Raw genomic sequence first — 19,331 nt, 5'->3', positions numbered from 1 at the left:
AGGGGATGCAGGGAGGTGATAGGCAGGAAAGGTGGAGAAAGAATAGGGGAAAACACAATGGGTAGTAGAAGGAGGTGGAACCATGAGGGAGGTGATAGGCAGCTGGGGGAGGGGGCAGAGTGAAATAGAGATAGAGGAAGCGGGGGGGGGGGGGGGGGGAAATTACCAGAAGTTGGAGAATTCTACGTTCATACCAAGGGGCTGGAGACTACCTAGACGGTATATGAGGTGTTGCTCCTCCAACCTGAGTTTAGCCTCATCATGGCAGTAGAGGAGGCCATGTATGGACATATCTGAATGGGAGTGGGAAGCAGAGTTGAAGTGGGTGGCTACTGGGAGATCCTGTCTGTTGTGGCGGACGGAGCGGAGGTGCTCAATGAAGCGGTCCCCCAATGTCCGTCGAGTTTCACCGATGTAGAGGAGGCCGCACCGGATGCAATAGATGACCACAACAGACTCACAAGTGAAGTGTTGCCTCACCTGGAAGGACTGTTTGGGGCCCTGAATGATGGCAAGAGAGGAGGTGTAGGGACGGGTGTAGCACTTAGGCTTACAGGGATAAGTGCCAGGTGGGAGATCAGTGGGAATGGACGTGTGGCTAAGGGAGTCGTGGATGGACTGATCCCTGCGGAAAGCGGAGAGGGGTGGAGAGGGAAAGATGTGCTTAGAGGTAGGGTCCTGTTGAAGGTGGCGCAAGTTGCGGAGGATAATATGCTGGATCCGAAGGCTGGTGGGGTGGTAGGTGAGGACAAGGGGAACTCTGTCCCTGTTGTGGTGGCGGGAGGATGGGGTGAGGGCCGAAGTGCGGGAAATGGAGGAGATGCGGGTGAGGGCATCATTGATGACGGTAGATGGAAAACCACGATCTTTAAAGAAAGAGGACATTTGAGATGTCCTGGAACGGAAAGCCTCATCCTGGGAGCAGATGTGGCGGAGACAGAGGAACTGGGCATAGGGAACGGCATTTTTGCATGTGGCAGGGTGGGAAGAAGTATAGTTGAGGTAGTTATGAGAGTCAGTGGGCTTGTAGAAGGTGTCAGTGGACAGTCTGTCTCTAGAGATGGAGACCGAGAGATCGAGAAAGGGGAGAGAAGTGTCCAAGATAGACCAAGTGTATTTGAGGGTTGGGTGAAAATTTGAAGTAAAGTCGATGAAATTGACGAGCTCAGCGTGGGTGCAAGAAGCAGCACCAATGTAGTCATCAATCTACCGAAGGAAGAGTTGGGGAACAGTACCAGAATAGGTTTGGAGCACAGACTGTTCCACATAACCAACAAAGAGGCAAGCATAGCTGGGACTCCTCCCCCACCCCTTTGTCTTTCCCCTTGCTGGTATTTCACCTGGAACCTACCAGGCTTCTCTTTCCCACCCTCCCCCCACCTTCTTTATAGGGCCTCTGCCCCTTCCCCCTACAGTCCTGATGAAGGGTTCCGGCCTGAAACGTCGACTCATAGTTTCCACGGGTGCTGCCCGACCTGCTGAGTTCCTCCAACATGTTGTGGATATCTATTCTCTTACTTTAGGAGGGACTTTGATACAGACTGTCACAAAGAATGCTGGACTTTGAAACTGGTAGTTATAGAAGAATTGACAAATTACCTTATTCCAACAGGATTTTAATTATAAATAACTGGGTGTCTGAGATTCATTTGTTGTACATAACCAAAAGTTAAAGTCAAAAGGAAACTGAATTTCACAGAGTCTAGTTTAACTGATCGGCAAGCTGCCTTATAAGGTGTTTTTAATTAGCAGTCAAATAACAGAAAGTTCTGTTTATATTTAAAGAGAAAAGTAATTAAGTCACCACTCAAGATGTCATTGGAAGTAAAACTTGTTGTTGTGGGAAACTGTAATTTGCCCCCTATAAGACAGCAGTGACAAATTCTAATTTTCTAAAACCAACAATGAAATTTATTTAAGTGCATAAGGAATATGAGAATTGTTGGTCACTCAGGTACTCTTAGAACAGCGTGGTAGCAAAACAATGGGACTATTTTTGTTAAGGCAGCAATGATAGTTTCATTGTGACTTGTTAGTGAATATGAACAAAACATAGTCTTTTAAAACAGTCAGTGAATGAATATTGCGGTGATTCAAATAATTGACTGACATTTTTATGAACCGTTACTAATAATGTGTGGTGCTCGCATGCTCCAGTGAGAATATTTGAAAGGTGAACTGTTTCATGCAGCCAGTAAGGTGGAAATGATCTCTTTTATGAATGGTATTTATTTATTTAAGGATACAGTGTGGAGCAGGCCCTCCAGCTCAATGGGCACGCTGTCCAGCAACCCACCTATTGTAACCTAGCCTATTTACAATGAGCAATTAACCTACTAACCAGTACACCTTTGGGCTGTGGGAGGGAACTAGAACATCTGGGGGAATCCCATGCAGTCATGGGGTGAACATACAAGCTCCTTCCAGTGCCAGAATTGAACTCCAATGCCCTAAACTGTAATAGCGTATGGTTCCTGCTACGCTACTGTGGCATAGTTACTAATCATTATTGTAAATAGTTTTCAGAACTAGTGCAGAATGCGCAGATATGAAGAATCTATAACTGTTATTGCACCGATAAAATTTTCTAACTTGTATTTTGATAAATTGATTACAAAATATTAATATCAAATAAAACAGCATTAATTGTTATGTTATTTCTTTCTCCTCTCGGCGTTTACACTTTTCTACTGAGGATAGTGGCTTTTGTTGAAGAGGGATCCCAAGGGTGCAGCAATCCACGTCAATTTGTTCTGGTGACCCGCTGCAACACGGAGCAAAGTGAAAACTGCTGGAGGAACGCGATGGGTCAGGCAGCAACTGTGGCGAGAAATGGGCAGCAGGTATTTTGGGTCAAGGCACAGGTGAATGGTCTTGACTGAAAATGTCAACTGTCCATTTCCCTTCACGTCTACTACCTGACCTGCCGAGTTCCTCCAGCAGTTTGTTTTATGCTGCTTGCTCTGGTGCTATCTTAGTATCAGTCGGCAATGTAACCATGGTGGGATTTCACAGCCACACCAATGCTGTTCCTTTTCTCACATTTCATCATAATGCCTTGTTGCACATGCATCTTGTACATGATCTGAAGCAGGAGAATCTACCTGCTTTTTCTCTCCCTAGAAAGGAAACGTGAAGATACTGCTCTTCCACCCCTATCCTGGATTGAAGTATTTAACAATAGTTAGATTTGCAGCTGAGGCATTGAACATTACTCTCCTCATGGCCCAGTACAAACTTTTGTTGAGTGTTGGGAGTTGCCCTTTGGTTAGTCAAAATAGCCCGAAACAAAGCACAGACTATTAACGACACAGAAAGTAAAACTAAACATTTCTAAGTATTTAAGTGAGCTACCTTTTGTACTTCAAATGCTTCCTTCAGATGTGTATAATTGGTTATTGCCCTCATGGCAAAAGGCAACTTGCCAATGGCTTTAAGGTCAATGGGTTTTTTATGTGCCGTTGTTATGAAGGTGTTCATCCACCAGTAGGTGCCTTTGGAGAGCAGGTTCACAAATGGTTGCAAGAATCGGACACCTAAGTCCTGCAGGTCTTCTGGAGGTTTCACTTCTCTTGAGTATTTGTAGAAAATATATCGCTATAGCAAAAAAAAATACCTGAGTTAATAATTGAAATAATGATAAAGTTGAGTATTTACACTTTGTATTACTATTGAACAGTAAGAATTATTCATGTTCTTTAGCAAACAACATAAAGGAAAGGGAGCATATATACATTCTTCAGTCATTTCTCTTTTTTTTATTTTCTCATGAGGTTGCAAGTGTAATTGGAACAAAATTTCCAGTTAGTCTGTAACATTCCAACATTTTTCTTAGGTGACTATTCTTCTTTTGTGAGTCCAGACTGAATGCATCAGCAAGGTTTGTGACAGTTGAGCTATTTCATAACAAATTCTGCTTCTTGCAAGCACTGAATAGGTACATACATGCACACTCACACACACACCTTTCACTAAGAGTCACTGTAGAGCAGCCAGTAAAACCAAAAGACATGGGAGCAGAGTTAAGTCACTTGGCCCATCGAGTCTGCTCTGCTATTCCATTATTCTTTATTTATTATCCCTCTCAATCCCATTCACTTCCCTTCTCCCCCGTAGGCTTTGATGCCTTGACAAATCAAGAATCTGTGAAACCCCGCTTTAATTATAGCCAATGATTTGGCCTCAAAAGCCATCTGTGGCAATGAATTCCACAGATTCATTACACTTCTAGCTACAGAAATTCTTTCTTATCTCTGTTCTAAATGGACGTCCCTCTATTCTGAGGCTGTGCCATCTATCCTAGACTCCCCCACTACAGGAAAAATCCTCTCCACATCAACGCTACCTAGGCTTTTCAGTATTCTAAAGATTTCAATGAGATCCACCTCCCCCCCCCCATTCTTCTAAACTCCAGCAAGTTCAGGCCAAGAACCGTCAAACACGCCTTATACACTAACTCTTTCATTCCCAGAATCATTCTCACTAACATCCTCTGGACTCTCTCCAATGCCAGCACATCTTTTCATGGATAATGGGCCCAAAACTGCTCACAATACTTCAAGTGTGGTCTGACCAATGCCTTGTAAAGCCACAGCATTTCACCCTTGTTTTTATATTCTAGTCCTCCCAGAATGAATGCTAACATTGCATTTGACTTCCTTATCATCAAAGCCAGCCAGCAAGTTAACCTTTAGGGAATCCTGCATGAGGACTCCCAAGTCCCTTTACACCGGATCTTCTCCCCTATTAGAAAACACTCTACACCATTATGTCTTCTACCGTAGTGCATGACCATACATTTCCCTGCACTATATTCCATCTGCCACTTCTTTGCCCATTCTCCTAATCTGTCTAAGTCCTTCTGCAGACTTGTTTCCTCAACACCTCCTGCCTCTCCATCAATCTTTGTATTATTTGCAAACATGGCCACAAAACCATCAATTTTGTCATCAAATCATTGATACATACATGAATAAAAGCAGTCTCAACACCATCCCCTGCAGAACACGAGTCACCAGCAGCCAACCAGAATAGGTCCCCATTATCACACTCTTTGCCTCCTGCCAATCAGCTAATTTTCTATCCATGCTAGCTAGTATTTTTCCATTAATACCATGGGCTCTTAATAATAATTACTTTATTGATCCCAAATGGGAAATTCTTTTGTTACAGCAACAACATTTAAAAAACACTACTTAAATAATAATGATGTACAGAATAATAATATACACAATAATAATGTACCAACGTACAATAATAATGTACGAAATAATAAAACAGAAACTATTGTACTATGATGTGTGTTGTCCTGTTGTACAGAGATGAACTGCTGTACATGCTTATTGCATTTGATAGGAAAGATTTTCTATAATGATCCTTATGACAGTGGAGCTGAATGAGTCTGTTCCAAAAGGTGCAATTATGTTGTTAAGCAGCTTTACGTGCAGCAGCCTTCTGAAACTCCAAGTACACAATGTCCACTGACTCCCCTTTGCCTATTCTGCTTGCTATTTCTTCAAAGAATTCCAACAGATTTGTGAAAGGTCTCCCCTTAAGGAAACCATGCTGACTTTCTCCTATTTTGCCATTTGCCTCCAAGTACCCCGCAACCTCATCCTTAATAATGGACCCCATACATCTTCCCAACCACTGAATTCAAGATAATTGGCCTATAATTTTCATTTTTCAGCCTCCCTCCCTTCTTAAATAGTGGAGTGACATTTGCAGTTTTCCAGATAGTAATGGATAGACAAAATAATTTTCTGCCCATTTGGGCAAAAACCCCAAAGTCAAGTGGAATAACAATTACCTAGATCATTAAAGATTATTCTAATATGTAAGAATATATAATGAAATTCTATAATAAATTATTTGTCTGAGGTAAGAAGCAAACTTCATTTAGAAACACCTCATGGTAAGGAGGAATTATGAAAAACTCTTCAATATAGTTCTTACTTACTGTGATACAGAAGGGAACAATTTCAGTTCATCAGACCCATTGTAGTTCCCATTAGAACAATTCTATTGGTTCCATTATTCCCTCCTTATTTCCTTATACTCCTGCAATGCACTTTGCCTTGTTCTTTTGCTCAATAACTCCTCTTTAATCATTCTAACCATCCACCTATGCTTATTAAGTCATGTTTGATTATCCTAAACACCCAACTATGCTCCTAGGTGATTTACAGGGGTCAACTAACCTTGGGGACGTGGGAAGAAATCAGAGCGCAGAGGAGAATCCCACAAGTTAACATAGAAGATGTAAACTCCACACATGAGCTTCTGAGGTCAGTATTATCCATGGATCCCTGATGTTTTAAAGATGCTTTCTATGTGCTGTATCACCTTGCAAAATAAATAAACGCTCTCATCTCTGGTATTAATATGACATTTCATAACTGATATTTTCATCATATTTGGTGAAAAGATCCTGAGTATTGGATATTTATGGCTCCTGGTTCTGGTCTTTCACAATAGTTGGAAGCATCTACCTTGAAATTCACCCCTAATTGGTAGAGCTAAGCATGCCAGAGTCACATCAATGCAATCTATTCAACCTCCAAAAGTCATTCCATTCTTGCAACTTTAGACAGGATCATCTTCTCTATATCTGCTCCATTAAAGCCTGCCATAACCAGAAAGATCTGGCCTAGTCTGTTGAATCTTTCATTCTGATAACATTAATGGAAATGTTAACTTCTTCAGTAAATCTGCCCTTTTTTTAGGATTTGATGATCAGAACTGCCCACTGTTCTATTTTCAAGACAGAATTTTCTGCTTTTCAATTCTGACACTCCTGAAAAATAATTTAGTGCTTTGTTCATTTCTTTATGATGATATTAACTACATCAGTACTTTTACCAGCTTGTGTCCACACCCTCAACTTCTTTTGCATATTTACTCAGATTAGATGACTGCTCTTCCCCAACCTCCCTCACTCCTCTATTGCAGACTATGATCATTTACTTTTCATATAAATAACAAGTATTCCACTATCTCAGTATCTTATCAACAATCATTGTGCCATTATTCTATGGCTGTTCAACTACCATCACTAACTGAGGCAGCAGGTAGGGTAACATGGGCGACCTGCTGATGGCAAAATCATGCACACACGTAGCATGTAAGCAAGCAAAGCCATGCTTTCACATGAAGCACATACAGTCTGAGGAAAAGGAATAAGCCATTTGGGACTGAAATAAGGAGGATACAAAGAATAAATTTGTGTCTGGAGACAATTCATATTGATCAGTTTACATAAGGTTTCATTTGAGTCCTAGGTTCATGCTTCATTCTGAAGGATATTCCCTTAGATGACCAGAATGAGGAACATGATCACTTTTTGGTATTTTCCACTCAAGACAGCTTTTTCAGATTGCTGGCAGTACAAGTACTGCCTGGATTGAAGACATTGAGGGTGAAACTGTTGGCAATTAGCAACAGTTGCCTTCTGAACTGAAATGCCTGGACACTCAGTGATTTGTCATAGATGCAGCTATGGAAAAAGGAAATGGAAATGATCATGAACAGTGAAGGTTTACAGTTCAGAAACTGTTGTTCAATCCAATATCTGTGGCTCCTTGCTAAAATGATGCTATACTGATCCCATCATTTGTTCCCATTCCATAGCCTTGCATCAAATGCCTAAATCCTAGATCTACTGACAGACTTTAATTGGTGGATCTACCATGGCATTCCACCAGCTGATGCTGCACAGTACCAAGAATTCTGTGAAATTTTTGCTTGTGGAACCTGACTAAGATCCTACCTGATCCACAGGATCTACCTTTATCAGTTTCTGTTCACATCCACATCACAATTTTGCTTCTTATCACAGTACCACCGTCAGCCACCGTCTCCCCACCTAACACTCTTTGTTCCCCTCTCTTTCTCTGACTCACCCAGACACAGGTACAGACACAATACTGAACAATTACTTTTTGATATTTTCATACCATAAGCAACAATAGATTACAAGATTTTTTGAGCCTGCTTTGCTATTAAATATGATCATGGTGTTCCTGTACTTCAAGTGCACTTAGCAACCATGCAAACTTTAAATTGATAAACAATAGGCATGACTTTTCTCACTTGAAGTAGGCTGCACTGGAAATTATATTCATATTGCTTGTCAGAAGGATTATCATGTTACAAGTCATGACTTTCACCAGATGAAGCAAGCTGTTGATGCTTGGTGTCAATTTGAAGAGGCTAGACTTTGTTACACTTTATTTTTAAAGCAATGAATTATTTGGCTATGTAAGAGTCATGCCAATCTACATTCTGACTGTTTAATAAGCAAGATAATTATATAAATAATTCTATTTGACTTGGGTTCCTATAACTCTCCTGATATAGTAGTGAACTGTGCATAATCAAGTTAGTACAACATTGAGTGAAACAAATCAGGAAAATTCAAAGGTGGATTCTTGAAGGGATTCAAATGTTCAATTTAAAGTTACATCAAGGGAATTAAGAAGAGATATCAGATGGATCAATGTTAAATTTCCTCCTAAACTTTCGCAGTGATAGAATTGCTTCAGTGCCTTAGCCTAAGGCAACTTTGAAAAGAAAATGGTTCCAGCTGTCCTTCTAGTGAGAACACTTCAGACAAAAAGATGTAATCTTAAGATCAGAAACAAGTTCTGTAGGAATGAAGTTAAGAAATAATTTTGCATGCAAAATAAGGTGGAACTATGAAACTATTTCCTGAATAGATCAATGGATTCTCATTCAATTAATACCTCTCTATCTGAAACTGGTAGAGTTTTTTTTAGATAGACTTTTTTTTAAAGTGGACTATTTTTTGATAAATAATGGAAACAAGCATCACAGGTCCTCACTCTCCTGTGAGCAAATTCACTTGGGGTTACTATTATTCTTGGGAACATAGAATAGAGGATTATGCCATGGAGAACTTGAGCGTATTCTGCTATTTAATAAGATATGTATCTGAATTCCATTCACCTATAATAGATATCTACATATTTTGTTTCGATTATTTATCAAAAATAGTCCATCAAAAAAAGTCTACCCAAAAAGAGTCTACCAGTTTCAGATAGAGAGGTATTAACTGAATGAGAATCCATTCATCTATTCACGAAGTAGTTTCATAGTTTCACCTTGTTTTGCATGCAAAATTATTTCTTAACTTCATTCCTGCTAGATAAAATATGTAAACATTGATTACAGGCAAATGGAATTCAGATACATATCTCATATTCTCATTAACTAGCAGAATGGGCTCGTGCTGCATGGGATAATCCTCTCTTCCATGTTCCCAAAAATAATAGTCACCCCTAGTGAATTTATTCACAGGTGGGTGAGGACCTGTGATGCTTGGAATCTAGTACTATACAATTGGTGAAAGCTTTTTCAAAGATCAAAGTAAATTTATTATAAAAGTACAGTACATATACATTGTCACTGAGATTCATTTCCTTGCAGGCATACTCAGGAAATCTACAGAATAATAACCATAACAGAATCGATGAAAGACCGCTCCAACTTGAATGTTCACCCAGTGTGCAAAACTCAACAAACTGTGCAAATACAAAATGAAAGAAATAATAATAAAAAAAATAAATAAGCTTTAACTAACAAGAACATGAGATAAAGAATCCTTGAAAGGGAGTCCATTGGTTGTGAGAACATTTTCATGATGGGGCAAGTGAAGTTGAGTGAAATTATCTGCTTTGGTTTAAGAGTGTAATAGTTGAGGGCAGTAACTGTTTCTGAACTTAGTAGTGTGAGTCCTGAGGCTCCTGCACTTTCTTTCTGATGGCAGAAGTAAGAAGAGAGCACGTCCTGGGTGATGGGGGTCCCTGATGATGGATACTGCTTTCCTTTGTCAGTGCTTCATGAAGATGTGCTCAATAGTGGGGAGGGCTTTATTAGTGATGGACTGGACCATATCCACTACTTTTGGTAGGATTTTCCATTCAAGGGCATTGGTGTTTCCATACCGAGCTGTGATGCAGCCAGTCAATATACTTTCCACTACACATCCTCTGAAATAATAACACCGAGGAATTTAAAATTACTGACCCCTCTTATGATCTCTTATTTCCTTCTCCTGAAGTCAACAATTAGCTCCTTGGTCTTACTGACATTGAGTAAGAGGTTGTTGTTATGGCACCACTCAGACTGATTTTCAATCTTCCTCTTATATGCTGACCTGTCACCACCTTTGATTTGGCCTATGACAGTGGTATTGTCAGAAAACTTGAATGGAGCTGTGCATAGCCATACAGTCATTGAGCGTAAAGCAGGAGCTAAGCACACAGCCTTGTGGTGCACCTGTGCTGATGGAGATCGTGGAAGGGATGTTGTTGCTAATCCGAAGTGACTGGGATGTGCAAGTGAGGAAATCGAGGATCCATTTGCACAAGGAGATATTGAGGTCTAGGAACTTTTTAATTAGTTTTGAGGGGATGATGGACTGTACTTTAGGGAAGGCTTGGAAAGTGAAAAGAATTATCTTTTGACTTACCCGTACTCTGATGACATTGATTTCCACAGCCAACAACATGCCATATAACACGGCCAACAGTGCTGCAATACAGAATCGGAGTTGGCTCAGCCCAATCCCATGCTCACAAAACTTGGCAAATTTTACAGTTTTAGTAATGAAAGCTAATGTCCAGTAGACCAGTAAAGCTGCAAAACAAACACACATTTTCGTGTTATCAACTATAATGTCACAATGAAAACTGGAATCATTATTGAAATTGTAATTCTACAGTTTAGAACAACTGGCACTGCATAGCTTAACTCTGAGATTCTTACACATGGAAACTAGTTTCTAACCAAAAGACATACATTAAAATTCTGATATTTTATTCTACCACTCCCTTTAAGCTGGTCTGAAATAGAAATATATAAATAGAGGAAGGCCACTTGCTCGATCCACTCTCAATTCCTTTGTTTACCAGGGCACACAGCTTTATAAATACAACTTTCCATCCAGCCTCCATGATTACGATGATCAGAAAAAGTTCCTATTTTAACACTTTTTTTCTGTATCTATAAACTTTGCTTAGAGCTTTAGCTTATCTATCTTTCAACCCCCTTCATCCTATTCATCAGTGCAAAAAAGGAATATCAGCTGTTGGTTGCACTCATCAGTAGTATTTACGTCTGCACAGCCAGTTCCAACTCAGTGAAAACAAATATGTTTCACTGAGATGACTAGCACATTGAGAAGCTGGGTTCTCTGCAATTGCCTGACAAGCATTTCCTGGATGCACTGTTTTTAAATGACCATAGGACCTTAAGACATAAGAGCAGAATTAGGCTATTTAGCCCATTGAGTCTGCTTCACCATTCCATCATGACTGATCTACTGTTCCTCTCAACCCCATTCTCCTGCCTTTTCCCCATAACCTTCTGAGATCACCTCTTAATTTTCTTCTAAACTCCAGCGAGTAGAGGCCCAGAGCCCATTAAATGCTCCTCATAAATTAACGCTTTCATTCCTGGAATCACTGTCATTAACTTCCAATGTCAGCACATCCTTTCTCAGATAAGGAGCCCAATACTGCTCACAATACACTAAGTACAGTCTGACTAGTACCTTATAAAGCCTCAGCAGTACATCCTTGCTCTTATATTCTAGTCCTCTCGAAATGAATGTTATCATTATATTTGCCTTCCTTACCACCAAGTCAACACACCATCCTTACACATCTGGAGAGAAGGGATGCTTATGTAAGAATGCTATTCTTGGACTACAGTTCAGCATTCAACACCATAATTCCTTCCAGGCTCGCCAAGAAGCTCAGAGACCTCAGCCTTCAGCTTGCCTTGTGTAGCTGGATCCTGGACTTCCTGTCAGATCGCCAGCAGGTGATAAATGTGGGCTCCCTCACCTCTGCCCCTCAACACGGGTGCCCTCAGGGCTGTGTACTAAGCCCCCTCCTTTACTCTTTCTATACCCATGACTGTGTCGCCATCCACAGCTCCAATCTGCTGATTAAATTTGCTGATGACGTTACACTGATTGGCCTAATCTCAAATAATAATGAGGCATCCTACATAGAAGAAGTCATCTCTCTGACACAGTGGTGTCAAGAAAATAACCTCTCCCTCAATGTTGCAAAAAACAAAGGAGCTGGTTGAGGACTACAGGAGGAATGGAGACAGGGTTGCCCCTATTAACGTCAATAGCTTTAGTTCCTTGGCATAAACATCACTGAGGATCTCACGTGGTTAATACATACCGGCTGTGTGGTGAAAAAGGCACAACAGCACCTCTTTCACCTCAGACGGTTGAAGAAGTTTGGTATGGGTCCCCAAATACTAAGAACTTTCTATAGGGGCATAATTGAGAACACCCTGGCTGGCAGCATTACTGCCTGGTATGGGAACTGTACTTCCCTCAATCGCAGGACTCTGCAAAGAGTGGTGAGGAGAGCTCAGCGCATCTGTAGATGTGAACTTTCCACTATTCAGGACATATACAAAGACAGGTGAGTAAAAAGGGCCCGAAGGATCATTGGGGACCCGAGTCACTCCAACCACAAATTGTTCCAGCTGCTACCATCCAGGAAACGGTACTGCAGCATAACTGCCAGGACCAACAAGCTCCGGGACAGCTACTTCCATCAGGCCATCAGACTGCTTAACGCATGCTGACACGACTGTATTTCTATGTTACACTGGCTATCCTGTTGCACATACTATTTATTATAAATTACTATAAATTGAACATTGCACATTTAGATGAAGACTTAACGTAAAGATCTTTACTTAAGTATATGAAGGATGTAAGTAATAAAGTCAATTCAATTAAATTCAACTTGTAAGTTAACCTTTAAGGAATCTGCACAAGGACTCCCAAGTCCCCTTGCATGTATAATTTTTGAATTTTCTCATTATTTAGAAAATAGTTTATGCCTTTATTACTTCTACCAAGTGTATGACCATACACTTCCCTACACTATATTCCGTCTGCCACTTCTTTGATCATTCTCCCAACTGACCCAAATCCTTCTGCAGACTCCCTGTTTCCTCAACACTACCTGCCCCTCCACTTATCTTTGTATCATTGGCAAACTTGGCCACAAAGCCATAAATTCTGTCATCCAAATCAATGACATAGGCCCCCTTTATTCATACTCATTGTCTCCTGCCAGCCAGCCAATCTTCTACCCATCCTAGATTCTTTCCTTTAATATTATGGGCTCTTGTTAAGTAGCCTCATGTCCAGCACCTTGTCAAAGGCTTTCTGAAAATCCAGGTAAACAACATCCACTGACCCTTCTTTATCTATCTTGCCTGCTATTTCCTCAAAGAATTCTAACAAATTTGTTAGGCAAGATTTTTCCTCAGAAAACACTTTAACCTGTTTTATTAAATGCCTCCAAGTCCACTGAAACCATATCCTTAATAATGGACTCCAACATTTTCCCAACCACTGATGTCAAGCTAACTGGCCTATAATTACCTTTTTTTAAAATGCCTTCAACCCTTCTTCAAGAGTGGAGTGACATTTGTAATTTTCCAGTCCTCTGAAACAATTCCAGAATTTTGTGCTTCTTGAAAGTGATTCTTAATGCATCCACAGTTTCTTCATCTACCTCTTTCAGGACCTGGAGTGTAGTCCATCTGGTTCAGGTGAATTATCTACCTTCAGACTGTTCAGCTTCCCAAGTACCATCTCCTTAGTAACAGCAACTACACTCCGTGACACTCTTGAATTTCTGGCATACTGCTAGTCTTTCACAGTGAAGACCGACGCAAGGCACTTATTAAGTTAATTAATTATTAATTTTAAATTAAGTGCCAGTTGGTAATTCTCTACATCTGCAAATTGAAATTGGGTGACTTCTCTTTAAGGTCAGTTACACCAGAATTAGCAAGCGCAACACGATTTGAAAAATATTACATGTTAGAATCTTGAAGAAGTAATTCTGCTACATGTGATAATGACTTACTATTTTTACAAGTGTCCACATTTCCAATTATATTGCTGTTTAACATATGAATAAAACAAGTACTTATTGCAATAGCAACAGAACTTTTGATGAGGATACTAGCTAATTATATTTCTTTTTGAAAAGTAAGCTATGATTTTTCAGTATGATCTTTGACCGTGGATTTTGTGCTATATTCATTTATTTTATTCTATGGGTGTTGTTGTTCAAGGCCAATATGCATTTTCCATCTCTAAATTCCCCCAAGAAGATGGTGGAGAATTGTTCTGGATTGTTGCTGCCTCTCTTGTATTGGCATGTCCTCAGCATTGATGGGTAAGAAGTTTCAGGCTTCATTAGCAATGATTTTGAAGGAAGGCCAATATATTTGCAAATCAATACAGCATGTGACATGAAGGAGAGGTTCCAGGTGGAGGTATTCTCTTCAACAATGCACATTCAATTTGAAGATGGGGGCAGAGTAACTCTGGTAGGTAACTGCAGTATGATTTCTAGATGGTACACACACTACTACCATGATGCACGGGTTTTTGAGTGAATGAATGTTTAAGCTGTTGGAAAAGGTGTCAATCAAACAGTTGTTATATCCTGTATAATACTGAGCTTTTTTGAGTGTTGTTGGATCCATATTCATCCAGGCAAAATTATTATTATATTCCATTGGATAGACAAGGATTCATTATGGATAGTCCATATAGCTTTATGTGCTTGTTTTTGCAAGAAGTAACCAAGAAGGTCAATGAGGGCAGGATAGTAGATATAGTCTATATGGACCTCAATAAGGCCATTAATAAGGTTCTGCATGGTAGACTGTGGAAAGCTAGATCACATGGAGTCAGCGAGTGCTAGCTAAGTGCATATACAATTGGTATGATGGTAAAAACAGAGGGTGAAGATGGAAGATAGTTTCTTGGAATGGGGGCCCATGACTAGTGGTGTTCATCAGGGCTCAGTGTCTGATACACGTTCCTTCATCGGTCAAGGCACTGGGTATAAAAGGTTAGGATGTTATGCTTTATGAAAGATGCCAATAAGCTTGAAAGGGTGTACAGGATGAACAAAGGAGATTCTGCAGATGTGCAGATCCAAAGTAACACACACAAAATGTTGGAAGAACTCAGCAGGTCAGGCAGCGCCTATGGAGAGGAATCAATAGTCAATAGTGTAGTGTTAGCACAACGCTTTACAGTACCAGCAACCCAGGTTCAATTCCCGCCGCTGTCTGTAATGAGTTTTTACATTCTCCCTGTGACCGCATGGGTTTCCTCCAGGTGCTCCAGTTTCTTCCCATAGTCAAAAGACATACCAGTTGGTAGGTTAATTTGTCATTGTAAATTGTCCCATGATTAGGCTAAAGTTAAGTCTTTACTGGGTTACTGGGTGGCACGGTTTGAAGGGCTAGAGGGCCTATTCTGCACTGTATCTCAATCAAAAAAAGAAATAAATAGATATTTTGGGCCAAGACCCTTCATCAGGATTGGAATGGAACATGGAGGAGGCCAGTAGAAGAAGGTGGAGTGAAAGGGGTAGGAGTACAGTGACTGGGTTATTGTTTATTAAGTGCTGTTCAAGAGTACAGTGAATGACAACTTTCATCTCTTTGCTGATGATTGCAAGCTGTTTGCTTGACCAATAATTATCTGATTAATTAATCTTGCTTTTCCTTGAAGAGGCCACAGCTGGGGAATTTTCCACTTTGCTGGGTAGATGCCAGTGTTTCAATTGTTCTGCAATAGCTCCAGAACACAAGTCTTACGCACTACAACTTGCATGACAGCTGGTCCAGTTTCACATTATGTAGTTTTAGCCTCTTAACTCATCAGAATATTTGCTCTTAGTTTGGAAAAATAGTACTTGCATTTTATTAAGACTCCCTAAAACAGTGGACAATATACCTGAAAAGGAATCAAAGACCAAGAGGAAAATGTCAATTCACAGAATGAGCAATGAAGTTAGTTAACTCAGAGATTGTACAGTGGGGATAAGAAGAGGATTGCCAGAAACAAAGTCAGCTGGTTTGTCAGGAGCAGTATGCTGTCTAGCCATAAGAAATATGTTACTTGGATACATAAGGAGTTCAGAGCAATAGGAGCCCAGGTTTATCTGATAGGGTCAAGAGAACTAGGTCAGTCTGAGACTAGCATGACTAGGTAAGTTTTGCAGACTGTACCTCCAGTGACCTCAAGGGTTTGCATGGGAAAGTTAAAGAATAATTCTGGTCTGACGTACATCATGGAATAATTCATTGCATTTGTTAAATATGGGGATTGGTGAGAATGGTGCAGGAGATATTCTTTATTTTAATTTTAGTTGCTCTGCCACTTACATTTTTACTGATCAGGGAGAACTAACATTCTCCCCTTTTTTGTTTCAGTCTTTAAAATGTGACCAAATGGAAGGAACAACCTCATCTAGTGATATCTTTATTTTGTCTACATTTTGAGGATCTTGGGTCCTGGCATAAAATCATCAGTGACCACGGAAGTGCCACAATATTGTCACCTTAATTTCTAATACACCTTAAAATAAACAGCAATATTTTCCCCAACCTTTTCTTGCTTTGATATCCCTATGGACTTCTCTGACTACTGGGAACATTTAAAAAATCACTATTTTAAAGATTTTCACTTTCTCAATTAGAGCTCTAGAAATCCCATCCATCCATTCTGATTAAATACAGTATATTAAAAAAGACTCAAAACAAAAACTAAATATATTTGCCTGCCAAATTTTACAGATTCTCATTAAATTGAAGCTACGTGCAATGGTGAATCAATGTGCAAGATGGATAGATTATAAACTTAAGGGAAAGTTTCACTAAGCTTATAAAATAACATAGTGATCACGTATGTTCTAAGATGCAGTATACACTATAATGATAGGGATTGTTGATTGACCAGTGCTGTTCAATCAGCAGAATGATTATCCAATCAATAAAATACAAGGCAAAGAAGCTGTAATCACACAGTGGTGTAGTCCAGCAGAAAGCAGAAAATTGGCAGACATACTTGAATAGAATATAGTGAAGCTATAAAGAATGAAATTGATTACTGATGCCAGAAATGCAATTTTTAGCCCAGAAGAAATTTGAAGGATAACATCCAAAATCTACTACGTTAAGCAGTATTATGAGAGCAAACCAAAAAAAAAACCTGCCAAAATAAAATATAGAACCGCATACAGTATCTTGGGATCTTTTCTAGGATGCTGACTGGGTGACAAGTATTATCTCCAATATTATTGGATTAGCGACAAGTTTAAAAAAATCCAGGATTCACTCCAGACAACTCTGAATGTAACCCTGTTGATTTGGTACCCTGGCATAATTTGGCTAGGTAATTGTACACAAAAACTATTGCTCAGATTATTTACACTGACACCTACATCCTTCTCCAGTATTTTACATAATCAACTGAGTCAGACAGTAGCTAAATCCAGATAACTGCTTAAGAATAGTGCTGTTTAAGCAATCATTCTTGTAAATATTGGTACAGAGCTTTAAACTAAATAGTTGGAAAGTGGGTTCAGCATCCTGAAAATGAATGGATAAAGTAATAAGGGAGGAGAGTTAAAAGTGCAGGACAGTTTAGAAAGGGTTAAGAATTGAATTTTTGGCAAAATGGAAGCAAAAATTAAAAAGAGAGGTGAATACAGCACCGAAGGTATTATATTTCAATCAATTCACCATACAAAATAAAGGCTGATGATCTTGTAGTGCAGTTAGAAATTGGGCACCGCAGAACTGTGGTGCCCCCACAACAGGGATCATAGCTGGGGCTTGATATCCGGGGATACACATAATATTGAAAGGACAGGCAGGTGTGCAGATGGGTGGGGTGGATTTGTTTGTGAAAAGTGAAACAAAATTCTTAGCAAGAAGTGACATAGGATCAAAAAATGCCAAATCCTGTGGGTTGAGTTACAAAACTGGATGGGTACAAGCCTCTGAACAGTGGCCAGGATGTGAGGTACAAATTACAATGGGAGATAGAAAAGGCATGTAAGAAGGGAAATGTTACAATGGTCATGGCAATATGCAATTAGGTTGGTGCTCGATCCCAAGAGGAGGAATTTGTAGAGTGCTGACAAGAACACTTTTTAGAGCAGCTTGTCAAATCCACAAGAAAAAAAGGCAATTCTGGATTGGGTTTTGTGTAATGAACCAGAATTGATTAGGGAGCTTAAGGTAAAGGGATTCTTTGGAGGCAGTGATCATAATATACCCCATAGTTTGAGAGGGAGAAGCTAATAGCAAATGTATCAATATTACGTTGAGTAAAAACATCTAGAGTCATGAGAGAAGAGTTGGACAAAGTTGATTGGAAGGGGGCATTAGCAGGGATGACAGCAGAGCAGCAATGGCTGAAATTTCTGGGAGTAATTCAGAAGGAGTGAGATCGGTTCAACCCAAAGCAGAAGCATTCTAAAGGGAAGATGAAGCAACCGTGGCTGAGAAGGTAAGAAAAAAGATAGCATACAAAATAGAAAGAAATTAGTAGGAAGTTAGATGATTGGGAAGCTTTTAGAAAATCAACAGAAAGTAACAAAAAAAAACTATAAGGAGAGAAAAGATGAAACTATGAAGGTAAACTAGTCAATAATATAAAAGAGGATACCAGAAGTTTTATTAGAAAAAGAGAGTAAAAGAGAGGCCAAAGTGGAGATTAGCCCACTGGAAAATGATGCTGGAGAGGTAATAATTGGGGTAGGAAAAATGGCAGATGAAAAGGATAAGTATTATTTGTGTCAACGTTCATTGCGGAAGACACCAGCAGCATGCCAGAAATTCAAGAGTGTCATGGGTAGAACTGAGTGCAGTTGATATTACTAGGGAGAAGGTGCTTGGGAGTTGAAAAGTTTGAAGGTAGATAATTCACCTGGACCTGATGGACTACACCCCAGGATTCTGAAAGAGGTAGCTGAGGAGACATGAGATCTTTCATGATCGAGCAGAAGAGCAAACTCGATTGGCTGTATGGCTTAATTCTTCTCCTGTCTTATGTTCTTAATCAGAATCAGGTCTAACATCACTGGCACACTCATGAAATTTGTTGTTCTGCAGCAGTAGTCCATTACAATACGTAATGATAAAAAACTATAAATTACAATAAGTATGGCATGCATAAAAATAAACAAGTAGTACAAAAAGAGAGAATAAGTACTGAGGTGGTGTTCATGGGTTCACTGTCCATTCAGAAATCAGATGGCAGAGAGAAATAACCTGTTCCTGAACTGCTGAGTGTGTGTCTTCAGGCCCCTGTACCTCCTCCTTGATGGTACCAAAGAGAAGAGGGTGCTTTTTGGGTGATGGAAGTCCTTAATGATGGGTGCCACCTTTTTGATGCATCGTCTTTTGAAGGTGTCCTCGATGGAGAGGGTAATGCCTGTGATGGA

At 39.9% G+C, this 19,331-nt stretch overlaps 1 protein-coding gene across 7 annotated transcripts in view; it reads right to left on the bottom strand.

Annotated features, from left to right (window-relative positions):
• abcc8 (ATP-binding cassette, sub-family C (CFTR/MRP), member 8) overlaps nt 1-19,331 on the bottom strand; it is a 178,115-nt gene that overhangs the window by 123,140 nt on the left and 35,644 nt on the right. For all 7 annotated transcript variants that reach the window (XM_072272452.1, XM_072272458.1, XM_072272457.1 and 4 more), the window contains 2 exons: nt 10,493-10,659; nt 3,355-3,597 (listed from right to left, as the gene is read on the bottom strand). In XM_072272452.1, the coding sequence (XP_072128553.1) occupies nt 3,355-3,597; nt 10,493-10,659 (410 nt within the window). The remainder of the gene's footprint in view (nt 1-3,354; nt 3,598-10,492; nt 10,660-19,331) is intronic.

Source organism: Mobula birostris, chromosome 11 (assembly GCF_030028105.1).
Source record: "Mobula birostris isolate sMobBir1 chromosome 11, sMobBir1.hap1, whole genome shotgun sequence".
In the NCBI taxonomy this organism is placed as follows: domain Eukaryota; kingdom Metazoa; phylum Chordata; class Chondrichthyes; order Myliobatiformes; family Myliobatidae; genus Mobula; species Mobula birostris.
Note: the sequence above shows the minus strand (reverse complement) of the source record. Positions and strands in the feature narration are given on the sequence as shown.